Source organism: Cyprinus carpio, chromosome A5 (genome assembly GCF_018340385.1).
Source record: "Cyprinus carpio isolate SPL01 chromosome A5, ASM1834038v1, whole genome shotgun sequence".
Taxonomy (NCBI): domain Eukaryota; kingdom Metazoa; phylum Chordata; class Actinopteri; order Cypriniformes; family Cyprinidae; genus Cyprinus; species Cyprinus carpio.
The window spans coordinates 30,708,526-30,728,234 of NC_056576.1; the positions used below are offsets into that span (position 1 = coordinate 30,708,526).

Genomic DNA, 19,709 nt, shown 5'->3' on the forward strand with positions numbered 1-19,709 from the left:
TTTGGGGGGGGGGGTGCATTTAAATAATTTCTGCATTTTATTTCTCTCCTAGTAGCCTATAGTTTATAGTTCTAACACATAGCTTCCCAAACTCGCCCAGTCAGATGCTTGGACAGGGGGTCGTTCACATATCACATCTTTTGCACTCTCAAGTTTATTTCAAATGTGATGGTACTCCAAAAAAAAAATTCCAAGGTTGGCAGGTCTGGGAAAGCTATCATTTGTTGAATGTTAGTTAAGGCCTTCAAGCTCCCCTTGTCTGCACTTTATTTAAGGTCTATCTTACAGATCTTACTCTTCTGATGTGAAATACCGGGGATGAGTATCTTCCCCCTTGAAGGAGTCTCTTTTTGAAGGGTCACTTGTTGCTCTTTACACAAGGATGGGTGTCTTTTTTCCACAAGCTTTTCTTCTGTCAGCTTGGAAGCAGAAATTTGCAGAAACCATATATTTATCAGTGTTAAGGGGTGACCTGTTTGTTCTCTGACAATTAAAGACGTGAAACAATATATTTTTTCAGCTTACTTTGCTATTAGGTTTGATTTTCAATTGTTACTCTTTTTTTTTCCCTCCACTGTTTGAACCATGTTTTCTTAAGCATACATAGGGGGTTACACCATGCGACTGCTAGACCATGTGCCAATTGAGGATTAGTTATATACACAAGTTTATGAAGATATTTAGTCATATCTGTGATTTACAACTGATTTCTGTGGGATGATATTTGCTGAAGCTACTACTTCTAACTACCCATACAAATGATTGATTTGGAGAATTTGTTGATTAAACCAGCTCAGACACCAGAAAAAGTCAATTTGATTACTGTTTTTACCTGAACATGAACTTTTCTTTGTTTCTTGACACGTTGTGTAGGTCAGAAACTGTCCCTTTATATTTGCACATTAAAGAGGGTGATTTTCAACTATTCCCTTCTTTTCCCTCAGAATGTCAATCACTATCAGTACAGCTTGGTACAAATAAAGCTTGTAATTGATTCTGAAGGATACAGGAGTTTCAATATAACTTCAAATCAGTTGCTTCTCTTTTATATTTATACATTTTTCCAGCCACCTGAAAACAATGAAATTCTATATATCTATATATACTGTATTTATATATTTTCATCAGCTAGTAATTGAGGCAAAGTTTTTATTTTTTTTATAATATATAGGTTTGTTGAATTTTTTGCCTATCAACAAGTTAGTGTGCGTTTACCAAGAAAAGCATATCTAGAAACAGCACAGATATTGTGGCTTTGAACATACAGTGTCCATTTCAAGTGATGACAATGTGACAAAACATTTAAAGGAACTTCCAAACTGGCCAACTAGCCAACATAAGATTCAATAAGAGGTCTTGAGTTATTTAGGAGTCAGACCCATGTCTATTTTTGAGGTCAGCACTGTCAACAGCAGAGGAGGTGTCGCATTTCCTTGTAACCTTAAAAACACAGTCTTGGCTTGCTTGATTCAGTGTGATATGAAGACTTCTTAGTGAGTGCCTTTATTTCTCCAGAACCTTTGGACTTGTTAATGAAACGTGGCATGCTGATGGTGTTCACTGAAGTGCCAGAAAAATAGGCCAGATTTGCCATAACAGTCTCTCATATGATTGATTTGACCAGCGCCACCATGTGGTCAACACCACAGGCAACATCCGTCACGTGGCCTGGCACTGTCACCTAAAACAAGTGACAATCATTAGTAGAAAGAAAACAGGTTAACATCCACTCAGTATAGTTCTGTTTATTTACTAAAGAAGTGTAAATTTGTCTATTCAGTGCTTTCACCTGCTACAATAATGCAATGTGTTGGAATTATGTTCCTATAGGAGCTTTTCTCAGAAAATATTATGTGTGATTTGCTGTGTTTCATTTGAATAATCAAACAGCGTTTTACCTAATTGCATTGGTTTGTTTGCAAAACCAACTGACAAGCTTTGAATCCACACTTTTTCATGTTAAAAGAAAGAAAGCAATGTTGTTGGCTTCTTACCCTCCATGGAAAATACTGGTCATCATGTTTCCCTATGCCGAGACATCCTCTAACATTCTTACCCCAAACAAACAGCTCACCTCGATCTGAAAACAATATTCATGTAGCAAAAAACTCTATTTACATGGATGTTGGCCAGGAAACAAGCTGGATTTAATACCAACATGGTTATGTAAGCATTTGTAGCAGGTGTTTGCAGAAGAAAGAACATTAACACTTAATATCCTGCATAAGAGCACATTTAAAGTGTCTCTCTGAAAACACTTAATTATACTCAATACAATAACATTTAATATCTTGAGTAAAGTAATAAGTAATGTTCAGACTGTAGTTTACCTGTGATGGCTGCAAAGTGATTGAGTCCACAGCGGATGGACGAGACTTTCACTGTAGGGTTGAACTCTGACCTCCCAAAAAATGTGGCCGGCACTCTTTCTGGGATTGCAGACTCTGAAAGTTTCGGACCTTTTCCCAAGATTCCAAAACCCCAAACAAACACCTCTCCTTCCTCTACAGAGATTGAGTGACCTTATTCATTACATAAGCATTGCAAAGAAGAGATCTTTCAAAGCAACATCAATTTGTGCTTTCAACAGCTGTACAGCAGGTAGAATTCAACAATTATGAATTTAAATATTAAAACCCACTGAGCAATTTAAATGATGATAATGACAAACCATGTAACCACTTCCTTAAAAATATGCAAATGAAATATTCAGGCAGTTAATATATATACATATTGTTTTTGTTTGTATTTTTGTAAAGCACAAAAGTACACTAATGTACTATGCTGGTTTAATTATGGTATCAGGTTGTAATACAAGGTTTGGAAGAAAAAAAGATCTATTTCAAGGTATTTGAACATTTGGGAAATATATACTTGAATGCAACACATTTGCATTTTCACAGTCTTTTAAGGGTTACTAACTGCTACCTTGACATGCCAGACAACACAGAATTGATTCAGATTATTTTTATTTTCAAATTATTTATTTCATATATCTATGATTTAAATAATTAGCTTTTTATCAACTTATAAACCCCAGTTTGGGGAACACCAATTTAGAATAAGAATCTATAAGTAGGCATAACCTAGCATATTAGCATCAGGATTATTATTGTTAACTACAACCATAGGAAAAAATGTCATCACTTAAAATCAAATATAAACTTATATTATTTCAGCTAGTTGATATTTGACATTCTTGTTTAGTTTATCTTAAAGTACTTATTTCATCAAACTATTTTTCGTATTCATGTACTATTCACAGTGTGCTTCAGAGAGCACCACAGTACTTGGATTGTTTGCGTGAATAGGACTGTACTCTTACCGTTCAGTACAGCCACCTGTGTTCCTCCGCATGCCGCCTGTCTGACTCGACCCACACCCCTCAGGGGCAGCAGCCGTGGAGAGCTAATCTGAAAATCACACTTTACAAATGAGCTGCACAGCCTGTCATTGTTAGTGCATTGGCCTTTTTACATATAAAATTCCTTATACGTGTCAATTCTACGACAGTGAACAATCGGTTCAATGCCAGTTGCGCCCTTTACCTGTGTGGCCTCAGTGACAGAGGCCAGCTGCAGGTACTCTGAGTTTCCCCAACCAAAAACCTGCCCATCTGTGGACACGGCCAAACTACAGTCTCCGTATGTGGCCACCTGCTGAACTCTGACCCCAGCCAGATCTCCTCCGACAGGCACTGGACAGGACGCCTTGCTGTGATGACCCAGACCTAAAATTCCAAAGACATGAATCCTGAGGGAAGGGTCACATGGTCTGATGTGTACAAGTATCAGCCATGAGTCACCGAGTGTTGTCTGGATACATTTTTTTGGAAAATGCCTTGTGGCAAAGAGTGGAACAAAAAGAGGGACTGAAAGAAAAGAGACAGAGATAATGACACACAGATGGTGAAACAAACCTGTCTGTCCGTCTGCGCCCCACCCACAGGCGTACACTGAGCCTCTGTCTGTTAGAAACAGACTGTGATCCTGCCCACAAGCCACCTACAGGATGAGAGGAGCGGGACAGATGGAGTGAGACTCACACTCCTTGCCTTGCCTAGAAATCATACTTTGCATAGGGAAAATTAAGCTTATTAAAACCATAAATACTTCTGCACTGTGACATTTTCATGGTAATCTTTTAAGGTAATTAAACACATTTAACCCCAAATTGTCTAGGAAAAACTTGTCTAATAAAAGCCATCCTGTTCATTTTCTTAAAAATATCATTTAAAATACATTAAAAAAAAATAATTAATGATAGCAATAATAATAATAAATAAACTGTAATACAATAAAATACCATATGGTATACTTTTAAATGTTTTTGACAAATAAAACTAGTAAAACTACTAAGAATGTTGTGTCTGTAAACAATTTATTTAAATGTTGATATTGTTGCATTTACCATCAGATATGAATTAATGTACTGCATCATGCTAAAGTAACAATATCATCACATACCTGCTTGACTCCACTGTCAAAGCCCTCAATCTTGTGAACACCGTGACTGCCACTGCAGGGGATAGATGAAAGGGACCGCCATTTTCAAATACAATTTCAATAAAAGCATCTTAAGCCATATGCTCAGAAAGATTATTAGCAAATTAATCCAGAGTACACATCATGCTCTACTTGAATAAAAAAGGTTCATATTTGAGTTGATAGTATTGCCTCTGATGTTACAGCAAAAATCATAAACCCAACTTTAAAGGCTCAATGACCCCATCATGCTGAATAATTATTTCACTCTAAGCAACTCATGAAATATTATGCATGAAAATATAACCTGTAGAAATTGTTTTGGTTTAGCGACCACTACATAAAGTGAAGTAGACTCCTTTGGAGAAGAATACTGGGCTTATATTGCTGACAATCTTCCACTTGCCCACACTGCCCATAGGCATTATTACCCATGCTGAAAACTAATGAGAGAGAAAGAGAGACATGAAGGACTCATCACACTAGAGCAGTGTGATCTGATTTGATTTGAAAACAAAATCTAATGCAGTGCTGACCTCCCTCGGAGTCTGTGAGCACCAGCGAGTGAGCACGTCCACATGAGACCTGCAGCACTCGTGTCTCCTGAGGGTTCACCAGCGGAAGAGACACCGGAGACGCTTCCAGGACATAGTCGTAACTCTTATCTGCAAACACAAGACAAAGCAGCTGAATTAGGAATGTGCTTGAGGAAAAGGTTGTTTATTGAGAGTTGTAATGGTTCCAGTAGATTCGGTAAAGGTTGGTAGCTCATTCCTTCAAAGAGGAACTGAGTGGATCATCAACATCAGCCACTATCCCATGTTCAGTAGGAAGTGCTGAAGATCACTTTCACATTAGTTACCATCAGAGAAGAAACATTTTACTGCAACAACCCTACTTCCCTAACAAAAAAAAGTATCATGGAACTGCAATTTGTTTTTAAGTAGCATGCAAATATTGTGGTGATTACTTCAAACCCCTGGAACTTGTTTGTTAGGGTAGTTTCCATCAAGAGCACATGAGTTACTGAGAGGAGTGAGATGGTATTTTGGGGGTTCTTACGTCGGTCGTGTTGAGTACGTTGAAATCCCAGCTGGGAGTCTTTGTTAAGGCCCATGCCCCACAGTTTGGTCAGATCTCTGCTATTACACGCCAATAAGGTGAAACCATATCCACAGGCTGCTGAGGAAATCTACCACAAAACAAACATAACCTATTCAAACTGTTTATCACATTCCTCATATTTCTGGACTTTGTTTGTTTAAGTTAGGGTGGAACATCACCTTCTGTTCAGTATCCAGGCGGTAAGGTGTGAGCTGGTACTTCCTGGGCTTCTTTCTGCCGCTGTCCGGCACTACAAAGCTTGGGATCCCTAAAGCTCCAGTGTAGCTGAAGCCCCACACAAACACCTTCCCTCGAGGCTTCCTGTGTTGACCAACGTACTGGAACACGGGTGTTTCATCCTGCTGCTCCCGCTTTCTCGGGACGCCAACTGTTCGAGTGGCATACGCACAGAGACCCGGGTGAAAACCACGACGGCCACAGGAGCGAATGTTGACTAAAGCCATTATGACAGTCACCTGCATAAAATACAAAAATAAACTCTGAAATGCTTCATACCAGTACTGAATATTAATATAATTAAGAGGATTATCCAACACTAACATAATGAAGCATGGTATTAGCATGATTTTAAATGTATTTATTTATTAGTTCTATATCTGGTATTCTTAAGCACTTTGGAGAAGCATGTTAATAGTACTAACATGACTTTTGGACACATTACGACTTAGAGCAGGGCTGGGCAACTTCGGTCCTGGATTTAGCTTAGGGTTGAGCTCACAGGTGTGTTTAATTAGGGTTTGAGCTAAACTCTGCAGGACAGTGGCCGTCCAGGACGAAAGCTGCCCAGTCCTGACGTATTATAGTGCACCTTGTAAATATAGAAAATTAATATAAATTATATATATATATATATATATATATATATATATATATATATATTTATTTATTAAGTATATTGTATTACTATATGATAACAGAGCATACTCAATACTCACGCTGAATGATCGAAAAATCCTCTATAATATATTTGACAAACCGTTTCAAATACTTCCTGTCACATAATATAATTCACACATGAGCATGTCCGTTACTCTGCAAACTGGCTGGGCGTGTGAAATGAAAAACATACAGTAATATAATGTGAAATACGTCTACTCTGTGTTTTCTGCTGCTCTGACATGTTTTCTTAGGAGGCGGCCATGACAGCGCTGACGCATGACGTACATGCGTAGTGATGGGAAGTTCGAATCATTTTACTGACTCGGATCTTTGAATCTCATTCAGCTAAATGAACGAATCCCTTTTCAAGTCATTTCGTTCATGTCAGCAGAATATAATTAAAATGTTACATGTTACAGAACGAACGACTCGGCGGGTGAACTAATCATTTTTGTTTCCTGTTGAGATGTTGCGCATGCGCGGTCAACGCGAAATGAACGAATCCCTCGCTGAGACCCAGACAACTCGTCGTTCCCGAGTCATATTAAAGATTCATTCAAAATGAACGAATCGTTCAAGAACGACTCATCACTATGTAATGGTAAAATAACCGGTAGGGGACGTACGTGTCCAGTTTCAATTATATTCGAGTAACTTCTGTTTTTTTGTTAATTTCTTCCCTGAACACAAAGAAAAGTTTAGCAAAAGTACATTGCCACTACCTCTTTTTTTTTTTTTTTTTGACTCTACCACTATATTCTTTGAAATATCTGTAAGAGTATTTAGTAAGTATGAACACTTACAGAAAGTATCAAAAGCTCGTTTGGTAGCACATTAGAAGTACAATGGTGTGTGGTACATTAATATGACATGACCATCTGATGCCATGGTACTGGCAGGTAGTTTTAGCCTATGAATATATGTTAATCATATACTGATATTACCATCTGACCATCTCACAGCACCAAGGGAGTTTCTTCTTGACATATCACCACACATTTGATTTGCCAACTATTGTTTATTTCATATTTGTCACTGTTTACAAAAACATCAAAAAAAGAGACAAACACTTAATGCAAACTGGAGTATAGCTAGCTGGCCTGAAGACAGAAACAAAATGTCGTAACACACATAGCTTATAACAGGTTCTGGTCTAAGCAGGAATGAACAGAGAATTTGTTTAAACAAGTATCTGAATGCCTGTGACCATTTTTAACAGATTCAAGTCGAGATTTAACCCATTGCTTCGTAAGTGAATCCCTTCAGTTGGCCTCATGCATGCTGACTCTCTTGCATGTGTTCTCAGTGCAGCGCTCCAGAATGAGCTGAGGACTGGGCCGAGGAGGAATGACTGGAACACTTTCATCCTGATCTTCTACATCACGAGATCCCAATTTTCCAAACATAAACACAAAAACAAAAACAGAATACATCAAAAAAAAAAAAAATAAAAATTATCCTGGTCTGTAAAAACTAATTGTTTCAAAAACCATAGCTAGATAGACAGATCTGGAGAATGCACACCTCTGTTTGTCTTCCTCTCCTGCAGAGGAGATCGTGTCCCATTCTTGGATTGGGAGTTCAGTCTTCCTCGCTGCTGTAAGAACCTTCGACTCTGTCTTCGATAGGTGTCTTGAGTGATTCGCTGACGTCCCTTAGAATGGATGCTCTGGGCGTTGCGTATGGTAGACCTGTTGGCCAAAATAAACAGAAGAAAAACAAAAAGTTTTTATCAACCAAAGTGTTCAGTTATTGTTAGCTCAATATGCGTTGCGCTTCTAGACATATCGCTCTACCTTCTGGGTGGTGGTGTTGCTCTTATGACCACATCCTTCTCCGCATCCACCTCTTTCCTCTCTCCCGTCCTGCACAGGAACATGGATGGGTAGAAGCCCGTATCTTCTCCTTTCCTGTTTAAGACATTTGGGGATCTGATTCGATTATGACTCATCAAATGATTGCAAGCATTTCGATTGTTTCAAAACACCATCGGGTTAAATTTCAAGAGGATGACTCATACCTGACCACCCACCACCCATCAAGAAGTTTATGGATGACCTCGATCATCTCTCCTGCCTCGAGAGTCAGCTCATCCTCTTCAACAGCTTTATACCCTTTAGTGGTTTTGTAGAGCTCTCCTGGTGTGGGTAAATATCATCAGTACAATCCGAACAGCATAATTATTAATAACTCCCAAAATAGTGTTTTGCATCTCAAATCAGTGGCAGTATGGCAATACACACTAACCTGTGTAATTAGGCTCTGGTTCCTCTGATTCATCTGCTCCATCCAGAGGCTCTAAGTATGAAGCTGGCACCCAGCCTCTCCTGGACTCACACTGACAAAACCACCAGCCTGTAAACATCAGATCACATCACACATCAGATCTGCTTCACCCCTTACTGATACTCAAAAATGTGCAACGAGAACCGAGTATGAATAAGTGCGTCTGAGTGGTTATGCAATGCAAGATTGTTCTTGTAATTTAACATATATTATATATATTATACACTAAAGTTGGACACAATTTTGGGGTTGGTATAAGATTTTTTTAATGTTTTTGAAAGGAGACTCTTATGCACACAAAGACTGCATTTATTTAATCAAAAAATGCAGTAAAAAAAAAAGGAATATTATGAAATATTATTATAATTTAAAATAACTGTATTCTGTTTTATTATAAAAGTGTTATTTATTCCTGTGAATAAAGAATGTGATAATTTTATCATAATCAATGCTGAAAACAGTTGTGCTGCTTAATGATCATATTTGATGAATAGAGTTTAAAAATAGAATTTATTTTAAATAAATATTTAGTTTTTACTGTCACTTTTGATCAAATTATTCTTGTTCTTGCTGATTAAAGTATCAATTTCTTTATATATAGTAATGTATATAGTAATGATATTATTGTATATAATTTACAATTGAATTTTCATTGTATTTAATTTAAAAATTAATATTTTGCATTAAAATTATTAATAATAAATTGAATAAATTTTTAATGGAGTCACATTTCACTTCCTGCTCACCATTTGGGCTTTTTTCTACAATGTCCACCATGTCTCCCATCTTTAGAGAGAGCTCATACTTTGAGCTCTTGCTGTAGTCTGCGATCACTCTGTAGCTTTCGAGCATGATGGGCCCAGTGATTTCTGCACAAAGAACAACAGCTATAAAATCCTGTCGGGAAATGGCATAAGGCATTTGCAGGTAAATTATATCAAAAGGAGAATTTGTTCTCACCTGATGTTGTGTTGCCCCGTGCTCGGTTTGTGGACATAATGAAGGTCTCATTTCTTTTGTATCTACAGAAAGACAAAAGTAAAACATAATGTTTTTTGTAAATACTGTATTCTGTAGCAAAAAGCACAGTTGCAGTTTTTTATTATTATTTTTGGCCTTGCTATATATTTAGGGACATGATTAGATCATGATTGAACATGTATCATCATAACCACTATTATGGCTCAAAGCATAACCACAAAGCCACAGCACCTGCTAACTTTAACCAGACAGACTTACGGGTGCGGTGCTGGTGGAGTTTCATCTTCAGCCCGCATTTTGAAGAAGTCACATACAAGGTGACAGCGAGAGATCTTCGGAGGCAAGTTGAGAAGGGAATGAAAGTATTCAGCAAGAGTCACCTGCCTCGTCTCTGTTGTCTTCTGATTGTCGAGCCATTTGGGAGCTGAGAGAGATTTAAATACAGATTTTGAGATGGAACGTTACACTTTTATCATCTTAATGCAGGCAACTCTGTAGTATTGTCGTGTTGCAATAACTGTTTTGACTTTATGATTCCAGTATCTATTTTGCCTGCTATAACTGAGTACATTTTGAATGGCTGTTTATGACATATTTCGTAATTCTTGTCATTTAACTTTTATTATATATTTTTGTATATTATACAAACTACCACTACACAACACTTCACACAGAGTTGTGTCACAAGTGTAAGAAATCCTTCTCTTTACTTGTAGACAACTCTGTGGTTTGGTCATGTTGCACAAACTCTTTTGACCGCATGGTTACAATATCTCTTTAACTTGCATGCAACCCTGGAAAGGCCGAAGAAAACACTTATCAGCATCTCACAATGTCCCCCATAAAATATCATTTGCAGAACTGAAACTCAAACTCAAAAAACCCAAAACAAGAAGGCATGACATGCAAATAGAATTGTTTTAACATTATTTGTCATGCACCTTTCATGACTTCTAAATTTATAAACTGATATGCTTGACATTAAGCAGACGTTTCCTCTTCTCATAGGAACGTTGAGAGCCAAACCCTATTTCTGTATTGTCTGAAAAATGAAACTACCACATTATGTTGACTCATTTATTGCTTCTGTATGAGTCTGTAGATGCTGCTAACTTAGTAAATCATTTAGGATATGCTGTTTTGTTCTTTCTGAAAGTGGATCAAATGATCTGAAGATTGACCTGGTAATGTGGGAATGATTCTGTCATTTCTGTCAATGTCTCCTGCCTCAATTGGGAACATTTCCTTCAAAGCTTTCTGTAAAAAAAACAACAAAAAACAACAACATATATATATATAACTGATTTTAGACTATATTACAAAAAATAATTCTATACAAATATGACAGCGTGATTAGAAATACAGAAAATGCTTGCAGTAATGAAAATAAAATCAGGTTGGGAAAGGAAAATCTAGACTCTACTACACTTTCAACTGTAGAGAACTGAAAACCAGACTTACATGAAATGTATGGATTTCTGGATAGCGTCTGTACACCAGCTTTTCAGACTGATCACTCCATTTAACCATGAGCATGTACACCTTTAGTATAAGAAATGAAAAAGAAAGGATTTTATTGTTCGATAGTTAAAAACTTTACTTGTTTAATATGTACAGTTTCTATACTTATCTTGATATTTCACCATTTTTGGAGTAGCTTACTTACATAGTGCTGGCTGGGAAAGAATCTTTTCTCAAAGCCTAACAGTTCCACGTGTCGCACGTACGATTCAGCCATCCTGCACGACTGAGGTCTGACCACGAGCTGAAGGGATGTAAGAGAGTTCGCTTTGCTCTTATGATCACCTGAGGTTTATGGAGATATTATAGACTATGACAGTGGGAGGTGCAACCACTCGAGCACTTCCTCTTCCACTCCTGGCCATCACAAACTGATGATGAAATACAGATAGGAAACTCCAGAATTAGTTATGTGTTTAACATTTTACTGCAAGTGTACTGAACTTTTTTTTCTGTGTGATAATTAACATATTTTGGCTGATAAAGAATATATTTACACTACACACTATTTTGCATAATACACAATAGTACATATTTCAATTAATAAATATGATGGAAAAAGTCAATTCATTTAATCAATCAACCAATCAAAGTAAATTAAGAAAGTACACTAGACAGATAATAAGTAAAGACCACCAAGCCCAGCCTAAATGCAGGAAGACAAACATAAAAACACTTTGCAGGTACACAGTGCAGCATAGAAGAAATCCTATATTACAGTTAAATCTTTAAGGAAGGGGCCCCATATATTAACTGTACAGATTTGTATGATTTGTAATTCTATTTAAGTAACTATACTGGTCTTTCTAGACAGATGCTTTATGGAAAAAGTGGAAAATAAATGACAAAAAATCAATTGAACAATAAAAGTAATAGATACAGTTAAAGGGTAGTTCATGGTATTTCCATTTTTGGGTGAACTCTCCTTTCAAAGGGATTGTTTAAGACAGATCTATAAATATGTATATATTTCAACATATTTATATATTATGCTTTATAGAGAGCTGGCATAACCTCTTCAGATATGTCATTGTTTTGTTATTCATAGTTTAGGTCATTGTTGGCTTACAGTTAATGCAGACATTCTCTATGAGCAGTTCCTCACGTTCACATCTCTGTCTTTAGAGGTCCTTGTTTACCAAAAAAGAGAAGGAAGCAAATGTAAAAACCAACTCTTTTTTAAGTGGTCAATGCCTTTTATGGCTTATTCCTCTTTTGATCATCAAATTGCTTTGTAGTTAGATATCACTGAATATTGCATGTTGGAAACAGACATGACTCTTATGTTGAAACACCACACTACTTCCCAAGTCCTTTTATAAAAGCTTCATAATCATTTTCTAATTTACTTTCCTGTAGTGCCAGAGTTTCTTAAGCTAGAAGATTTCCAGGGGATTTTGGAGGATTTGTGATGACATATGTAACCACAAACCACAAAGAAGTTGCAGTTTTCAAAGATATTCAAATATTATAATAAAAATGAAAAATTCTAATAAATTTGAATTCTGGACTATACATTTAACATTACTCTAATATGAGCTAGAAAGGAAACCTTTAATACAAAGTCAGTATATATATATATTATTTTATTTGCTTCAGTACAGTATATATAATATATATATATATTTTTTTTTTTTTTTATATATTTTTTATATTTATATTATATTTATTTATTTTTTTTTTTGCTTCAGTACAGTAACTATATATATATATATAATCTATTGACATTTTTTCTTCACATAGGTCTTTATACATAAAATTGTATTGCTGCATTTATATTTTTGGAATATAATATATATTTATATTTATGAGGGTCCATCATAAGGGGATAATTTGTGGGTCATTAGCAGTTGACCTAATTAAACACCTAAATTACACTATAGACATTAACTTGTCAATGTAGTTAATATTTTAAAATATTATGAATTAACATATTGTAACTACAAACCACTTAGTTGTTTCTAAATATGCAGTCATTTTAAGTAATGTTCAGCTTTTGAGGTAGGATGCAAGGCAAATAAAAAAAATAAAAAAAAATAAATAAATAAAAATAATGCTATTCGTGAATACCTAAATGAAGATTCCTTGTGATTCATGCTAAAGATGCCATTTTTCAGAAGGCGTGTTAAACAAAATTATAAAAAAACTAAACATTTGGCCCTGAATCATTTTTGAAGTCCCATCAAATGTGGAAGAAGTGAAGCAATCTGTGAAAGTCTGGTGGTCTGCATGCCTCCTTCATGGCTTTGTCACCCATGTTTGACATTCTCCCATAAACACACGCCCACTTCTTTTGCTTTTTTGACTGATGTCTGGACTGTTTGTCTTCTAACTTCTCGTTTCCCTTTCTCCCAGGCATTTTCCTTTTTTCATGTTACTTTGTGTGGGTGATAACATCACTTGTCATCAAAGATCATTAAAAATCCTTTTCTGACAAAAACTCAATCTTCTTGCATTTATACTGTCTCCTCCTGATATAATGTGGCAGCTGAGTAGCTTTATAACTGTTAACTATGGAAACAGGTGAAGCGAGAAAACAAACAGGGAGATTGTGTAACAAATATCTCACTGTCTCAGTCTTTCCCAGACTAGACACTGTAACTAGATAGTGCTTGCATTGCTACTTTTGATTGATTACAGTAAAGAATGACTAATAACCTCTATGTTTAATTGAGGACTGTTGTGCTTTAATGACACAAACAGAAAAAGAATGTCTGTTATCTCATTTCCTCAAAGGAAAGTTTCTGAATTGCCAAATCACAGTTTATAATTTACTCACCGAATTGCATAAGAATTGCAAAAGGTGTAAATCATGAGTAAAAGACAGTTTTACTTTTTACTTTTTTCACTCAATAGACAGTGAGTATAAACACTTCATGAATTCAGTCAGAAGGTCATGAGGACAAGCTGGAACAAGAGTTCCTGTCAGGTCAGTGGCCGAACAATAGGGTTTTCTCTATTGCAAATACAGTATATATATGACTGACTGGTTAAATTATATATTTACAATTTTGATTGTTATACAACCCTGATATTTAGCATTGTTTTTACTGAAACAACAGGCATGTTACAGTTTTTCTTAATTGCTAACACACAATTCATGCAACAATTCACCATTTTCTCACAACTACAAACACAATCTCAAAACTACACACCAACCTGAGCAAACTTCCAGGTCAAAATCAAATAGTTTAGTCAAAAACATGTTCTCTTTTGCCAAACTCAAACTTTGGCTTCAGATGACACACTAGTGCCATAGTATTGTGTACTGCACACATAACCTTTTTACTGTACATTTTATTTTACTGCACAGCAGGCCTAGTTTATTGATCTACACAATGTGATATTTTGCTGTATTTCAGAGAGTTTTGCAAATGGATGCGGAAGAAGTCCTGCATGTGTTTATATACATTGATGAGGCTGGATTTAACCTGAAAACAGTGAGAAGAACGGGAAAAAAACATTACTCTTTGTGCTGCCATTACACAGAATGGGGTCATCCACCGCCATGCCAACTTGGGTTCTTACAACACTGACCTCATTCTTACATTTTTAGACAGATTACACAATATTATCACAGCAGCAAACCAAAAGAACCAGATGCAATACATTGTCATCTGAGACAGTGTAGCTTTCAATCGTTCTACTCTGGTCCAAACTGGTTTCATCAACACCCACAATTTACAGTTCAATACCTTCCACCATACTCCCTCTTCCTAAACCCCATCGAGGAGTTCTTTTCAGCATGGCGGTGGAAGGTTTATGATCTCCGGCCCTATGTCCAGATTGCCCTCATTCAAGCTATGGAGGAAGCATGTGATCAAATTGAAGCAGCATCCATATAAGGATGGATTAGTCACTCCAAAAGATTCTTCCCACGTTGCCTTGCAAATGAAAATATAGCCTGTGATGTTGACGAGGCCCTGTGGCCCGATCTAGCTAGGCAGAGAGATGTTAAGGTTTTTATTTTTTATTTTATTCGGTACTGAACTGGATCTGTAATTTGTTACAGTATTACTGTAAGCTTACAGTACAATGGTACGTTCAGTTATACTGTATGACAACTGGAAAATGTTTTGTTATGAATGTTTTGTTGACATGTTCAGTGTTGACTGACTTGAGTACATGAAAATAAATAAATATTTTCATTAGACTGCACAATTGGTGTCATGTGGTGTTGGTGAATTTATTTTTACACTGTGTAAATGCTAAAAGTGTTTTAGGTTGAGCACAGGAGTGTTTAACTGATTCAAACAGAATCAGACCATATGATGGTTGTGTTTATATTATGACAACAAAATAAAGTTTTTAAGACATTGTATAGTTTTGACAAAAGTGTTCCATTTTGCAAAGAGGGGTTGTGCTACTTTGGTGTAGTGTTGTGCTAATTGTGTGAAGGGGTTTGAAAAACGGTGCACTGTTTTCAAAATTGTGCTTAAGCAATTGAAAAAAACTGTAATGGATTTGTGAAATCAAACACAACTACATCAATCACTGGGAAACTCAAACACAACAACAAAGTCAAATGCAATGTCAGTTGGTCTTAAAACGATAGCACAATATGGCAGACTATTTGCACAAAGTAACAGATAAAAACTGAGAGCCCCCTTGAGCAGGTACAGACTCAGTGGACACAGGCTCATGATAGAGACGGGCAGACACAGGAAGAGAGGCTGTCCACACTGCCAAACAAAATCCAGACAGTGCTGCACTTTCTCACAGAATGCATAAAATACTCACAAATTCATGAAAACATTTTTCATAAATTTATACATACACACCAGAACTTTGAGCCTCTGTCAAACGATGAGAAAGTGTCCATCTTATCAGGGGAATGTGCAGACTGCAGCACAGTATGTGTTCGCCTGTCACAACATGAGAGTGATCCAGCTCCAGTCTGTCTCCTGCACACTCTATCAATGCTCTTTCCTATTTTGCTGTATTACTGTACTTCTTTTCCTTATATTATTTTGAACTATTCCATTCTTGCACATTTTGTATGCAGCAATGCTGCATTGCTTTGGCAATAGGAATGTACAAATAGTTCTGAACTGTGCAACTGTGTGTGTGTGTGTGTTTGTGACATATCAGCACACAACTTTGTATAATGACATGGGTATGACACAGGCATTACAAGGAGAGGGTGACTTATGAACACATATCCCATGTCCCCATTTTTCAAAACGCTTATAAACCATACAGAATTAGTTATTTTTTTTTTTTGTTTTTTGAGAAATTAAAAATGCACAAAGTTTCCTGTAAGGGGTTAGGGTTAGGTGTAGGGTTGGTGTAGGGGAAATAGCACATACAGTTTGTACAGTATAAAAAACCATTACGCCTGTGGGATGTTACCCCACTTTTCACAAAAACAAAGAAGAGAGTGTGTGAGTGTGTGTGTGAGTGTGAGTGTGAGTGTGTGTGAGTGAGTGAGTGTGAGAGAGAGAGAGAGAGAGAGAGAGAGAGAGAGAGAGATGAGAGAGAGAGAGAGAGAGAGAGAGAGACCCATAACTGATAGGATACCAGTTACAATTCAAAAGTTAAATTTAAATTATAGACATATTAAGAATTAAATTATTTACCTGTTGAGTGTGTTGTGTCTGTGTAGTCACAAAGAAACATTAAATCAAAAACAAATTCTTCTGGACGATATAGTTGTTACTGCGTGTAAAGAACCTTTAAAGAGTGTAGAAAGTAGAAAGAAATAATAAAAAATATATATTTAGGGCGTCTAATACATTAAGCTACTGTCAATTTATCTGATAATAACGCTGTAATTTGATCAGAAAAAAAAGTCAAAATTGGATTTATTTTAAAAAATCATTCTCAAATAATTAAGAAAGGTAAAGGTTGACGTCTTTGCCTCTTTATCTACGGCTCTTCGTTGCCCTCCAGCGGACTCCACTCAACACTGCACGTTTCGCGTCGTGTAATGCGCATGCGCAGTGCAATGTGCGTCCATTAGCAGCATCGCTACAGTTTTCTAAACAGGATGAACGCGCCACCGGCATTCGAGTCCTTTTTGCTATTTGAGGGAGAAAAGAAGTAAGTGCAATCCAACGCGATCTTTAATAGTAAGTGAAACTGACTGAACTGACTAAAACCTGTAATGAAACAAATTCAGTCAGGTGGAACTCGGGGGTTAGAAGTGTTTAGCTTGTTGGCTAACGACAATTAGTAAGTCCATCTGTAAAACAATATTTACCTGTTCTGTTGTGCTCATTACATGACTTAATGGATACCTCACTGCGCTTTTTATTTTACAAGCTATACACTAGACTTGAAAATATATGTATTTTCTTATTCTCTCTGTCTCTATACACACACACACACACACAAACGCACACACATACAAAAACAAACGGTTTGGACATGATGCCGTGACATTCTTAGTATCATGTAAATAACTATAGTGTATAACTTACATCAAAGTACCATATTATCACCATCACTGTACCATAACAGTACAGTTTGTAAAGGGAAGTAATAGCATAATATTCCTATTCAACTTTTTTTTCTTTTTTTTTTACAGGATCACAATAGTTAAAGACACCAAGGTGCCAAATGCATGTCTGTTCACACTGAATAAAGAGGATCACACACTGGGGAACATCATCCGCTCGTAAGTGCATAAGCATCCGATGGCCAAATGACTCTGATATGTTGTGACCACTGTGTTGGTTTTTGTATTCACCCTATGACGTGTTCCCATTAGACAACTGCTGAAGGACCCTCAGGTGCTGTTTGCCGGATATAAGGTCCCTCATCCTCTGGAGCACAAGATAGTGATCCGTGTTCAGACGACACCAGACTACAGTCCCCAGGAAGCCTTCACGAATGCCATCACTGATCTGATCAGTGAACTGTCCCTGCTGGAAGAGCGATTCAGGGTGTGTGTCACATACATAGTCTGTTTCAGTTCCGCGAAGGATGATGTGATTTGATTTATTAGTGAGATTTGCTAGGCCAAGCATTACTATTATTATTTTTTATACATACAGTAAGGGATTTGAACAACCTATAACTAAATTGGGATCTTCTATGTGTAAAGGCCTGTTGTATTCGGTGGGATAATTTTATGTTGAACGAACTATTGTCAACGTGTCTTTTCAGACCGGCACAAACATTTGCATGTCAACAATACAACATATTGACACATTTTTTAAAATCTCTTTTCCATTGCACTGAGAAGAAAACTGGCCAACTGATAATATTAGTGCTTTTGTTCATACACGAATAGAGTATTTTGCAAAGTGACGGACGGTGAATAGCAGAGGAAGAACCTGTTATAATATTTGCTATGATTGTTAATGGTTGTGTTATTTCAAGCAACAGTTTTATTTTTTGAATGGTTTTAGTTTTGATTTTAGTTTTAGTTAACCTTGCCTTGAATCACATACCCTGGGTGGCCTTATAGTTGTGTTAAAAAATAATTTTTAATTGTAGATGTTTATTTATATATATATATATATATATATATATATATATATATATATATATATATATATAAATAAATTAAAGTAAAAGATTAAGAAAACCGGCATTTTAGCTCGAGCTGTGAAATTTCTCTGCATAAAAATGGAAATATGAGTATGCAGCTGCTTATGAGAGGTCTGAAATCTGAATAAATTTATGTACATGGGCACATGTTATGAATTAGGCATTTGAATTTTTATAAGAATTCTCCTGTGAGTATAAGTGCAAATGATCCTCACAGTTATTAGTGAATGAGAACTATTGTGTGGAGGAGTCTGTATTTTATATTCCAGACACTGATGTGGCTTTTTCATTTTAGGTTGCCATCAAAGACAAGCAAGAGGGAATAGAATGAAGACCATCACACTGCACTGGATGACAACGAGGCTAACTCACCATGGACTGCACAATAGTCACTCTTAAACTGGGTTTCTGTGATGGGCTACAATACTCCCGTTCATTTATTTTCATTAAATATTATGAGGTCAGTTAACAAGCTCTCATAATAAATCGTAAGAGATTTTGAACAGCCTCTAACAACACTTAAGATCTGTGGTCTTGGTTTTCTAACAAAGCATGTTGGTATGATGAAACAATCAAATTCTTCAAGAATATTTCGCACACCAAATTTATGTACAAGGAAATAATTTCCTCTTCAGTGTCCCACTTAATTGTGATGTAGTTTGTTATTTTGTTATTAATAAAGGTTGTTGTTTTTTTTTTAAATACATTGACTTGTATTTATTTGAATCTTAACATTGTGGTTTTAAAGGCCAAGAGGTCTTATGATTCAGCAAATATGCCATTATTTGTGAGCCTTTTACATTATAACATTAAATGTATATTTTTAGATATATATTTTTGATTTGGTATCAGCGGTTCTCAACCTTTTGGCTCCTGTATTCAAAGGCCCTCATATCTAAGTGGATATGTACCTTTGCTTCTTGATGTCATTTTAAT

At 36.3% G+C, this 19,709-nt stretch overlaps 3 protein-coding genes across 3 annotated transcripts; 1 reads left to right on the top strand and 2 right to left on the bottom strand.

The window, feature by feature from the left end:
- Positions 1-171: 171 nt before the first annotated feature.
- On the bottom strand, positions 172-6,783 carry rcc1l (RCC1 like). Its single transcript, XM_042756876.1, has 12 exons — positions 6,545-6,783; positions 5,768-6,064; positions 5,547-5,676; positions 5,021-5,149; positions 4,864-4,927; positions 4,467-4,518; positions 3,920-4,004; positions 3,549-3,730; positions 3,326-3,413; positions 2,331-2,504; positions 1,995-2,080; positions 172-1,681 (listed from the first exon to the last, which is right to left on the bottom strand). The coding sequence occupies exons 2-12, from the start codon at positions 6,050-6,052 to the stop codon at positions 1,604-1,606; spliced, it is 1,353 nt and encodes a 450-aa protein (XP_042612810.1). The 5' UTR covers positions 6,053-6,064; positions 6,545-6,783; the 3' UTR covers positions 172-1,603.
- A 703-nt stretch (positions 6,784-7,486) lies between these two features.
- ncf1 (neutrophil cytosolic factor 1) lies at positions 7,487-11,583 on the bottom strand. Its single transcript, XM_042756877.1, has 11 exons — positions 11,422-11,583; positions 11,217-11,297; positions 10,937-11,012; positions 10,014-10,179; positions 9,735-9,796; positions 9,521-9,643; positions 8,736-8,843; positions 8,509-8,626; positions 8,285-8,398; positions 7,998-8,179; positions 7,487-7,881 (listed from the first exon to the last, which is right to left on the bottom strand). Exons 1-11 carry the CDS (start codon positions 11,491-11,493, stop codon positions 7,751-7,753), a joined length of 1,233 nt encoding a protein of 410 aa, XP_042612811.1. The 5' UTR covers positions 11,494-11,583; the 3' UTR covers positions 7,487-7,750.
- A 5,578-nt stretch (positions 11,584-17,161) lies between these two features.
- Positions 17,162-19,470, top strand: polr2j (RNA polymerase II subunit J). The gene is made up of 4 exons (XM_019096940.2): positions 17,162-17,318; positions 17,806-17,895; positions 17,989-18,163; positions 19,069-19,470. The coding sequence occupies exons 1-4, from the start codon at positions 17,266-17,268 to the stop codon at positions 19,102-19,104; spliced, it is 354 nt and encodes a 117-aa protein (XP_018952485.1). The 5' UTR covers positions 17,162-17,265; the 3' UTR covers positions 19,105-19,470.
- The last annotated feature ends 239 nt before the right edge of the window (positions 19,471-19,709 follow it).

Excerpts from the sequence above, each read along its gene's own strand:
- rcc1l (XM_042756876.1), bottom strand. The coding sequence starts at position 6,052 with ATGGCTTTAGTCAACATTCGCTCCTGTGGCCGTCGTGGTTTTCACCCG. Across the intron at positions 4,519-4,863 it reads GAAGATTGTCAGCAATATAA|TGGCAGTCACGGTGTTCACA; the intron begins GCCCAGTATTCT and ends TATCCCCTGCAG. Across the intron at positions 3,731-3,919 it reads GGGCGCAGACGGACAGACAG|GTCTGGGTCATCACAGCAAG; the intron begins GTTTGTTTCACC and ends TTGGAATTTTAG.
- ncf1 (XM_042756877.1), bottom strand. The coding sequence starts at position 11,493 with ATGGCTGAATCGTACGTGCGACACGTGGAACTGTTAGGCTTTGAGAAA. Across the intron at positions 8,844-9,520 it reads TGTAGAAAAAAGCCCAAATG|GCTGGTGGTTTTGTCAGTGT; the intron begins GTGAGCAGGAAG and ends TGATGTTTACAG. Across the intron at positions 8,627-8,735 it reads ACCAGAGCCTAATTACACAG|GAGAGCTCTACAAAACCACT; the intron begins GTTAGTGTGTAT and ends TACCCACACCAG.
- polr2j (XM_019096940.2), top strand. The coding sequence starts at position 17,266 with ATGAACGCGCCACCGGCATTCGAGTCCTTTTTGCTATTTGAGGGAGAA. Across the intron at positions 17,896-17,988 it reads CTGGGGAACATCATCCGCTC|ACAACTGCTGAAGGACCCTC; the intron begins GTAAGTGCATAA and ends TGTTCCCATTAG. Across the intron at positions 18,164-19,068 it reads TGCTGGAAGAGCGATTCAGG|GTTGCCATCAAAGACAAGCA; the intron begins GTGTGTGTCACA and ends TTTTCATTTTAG.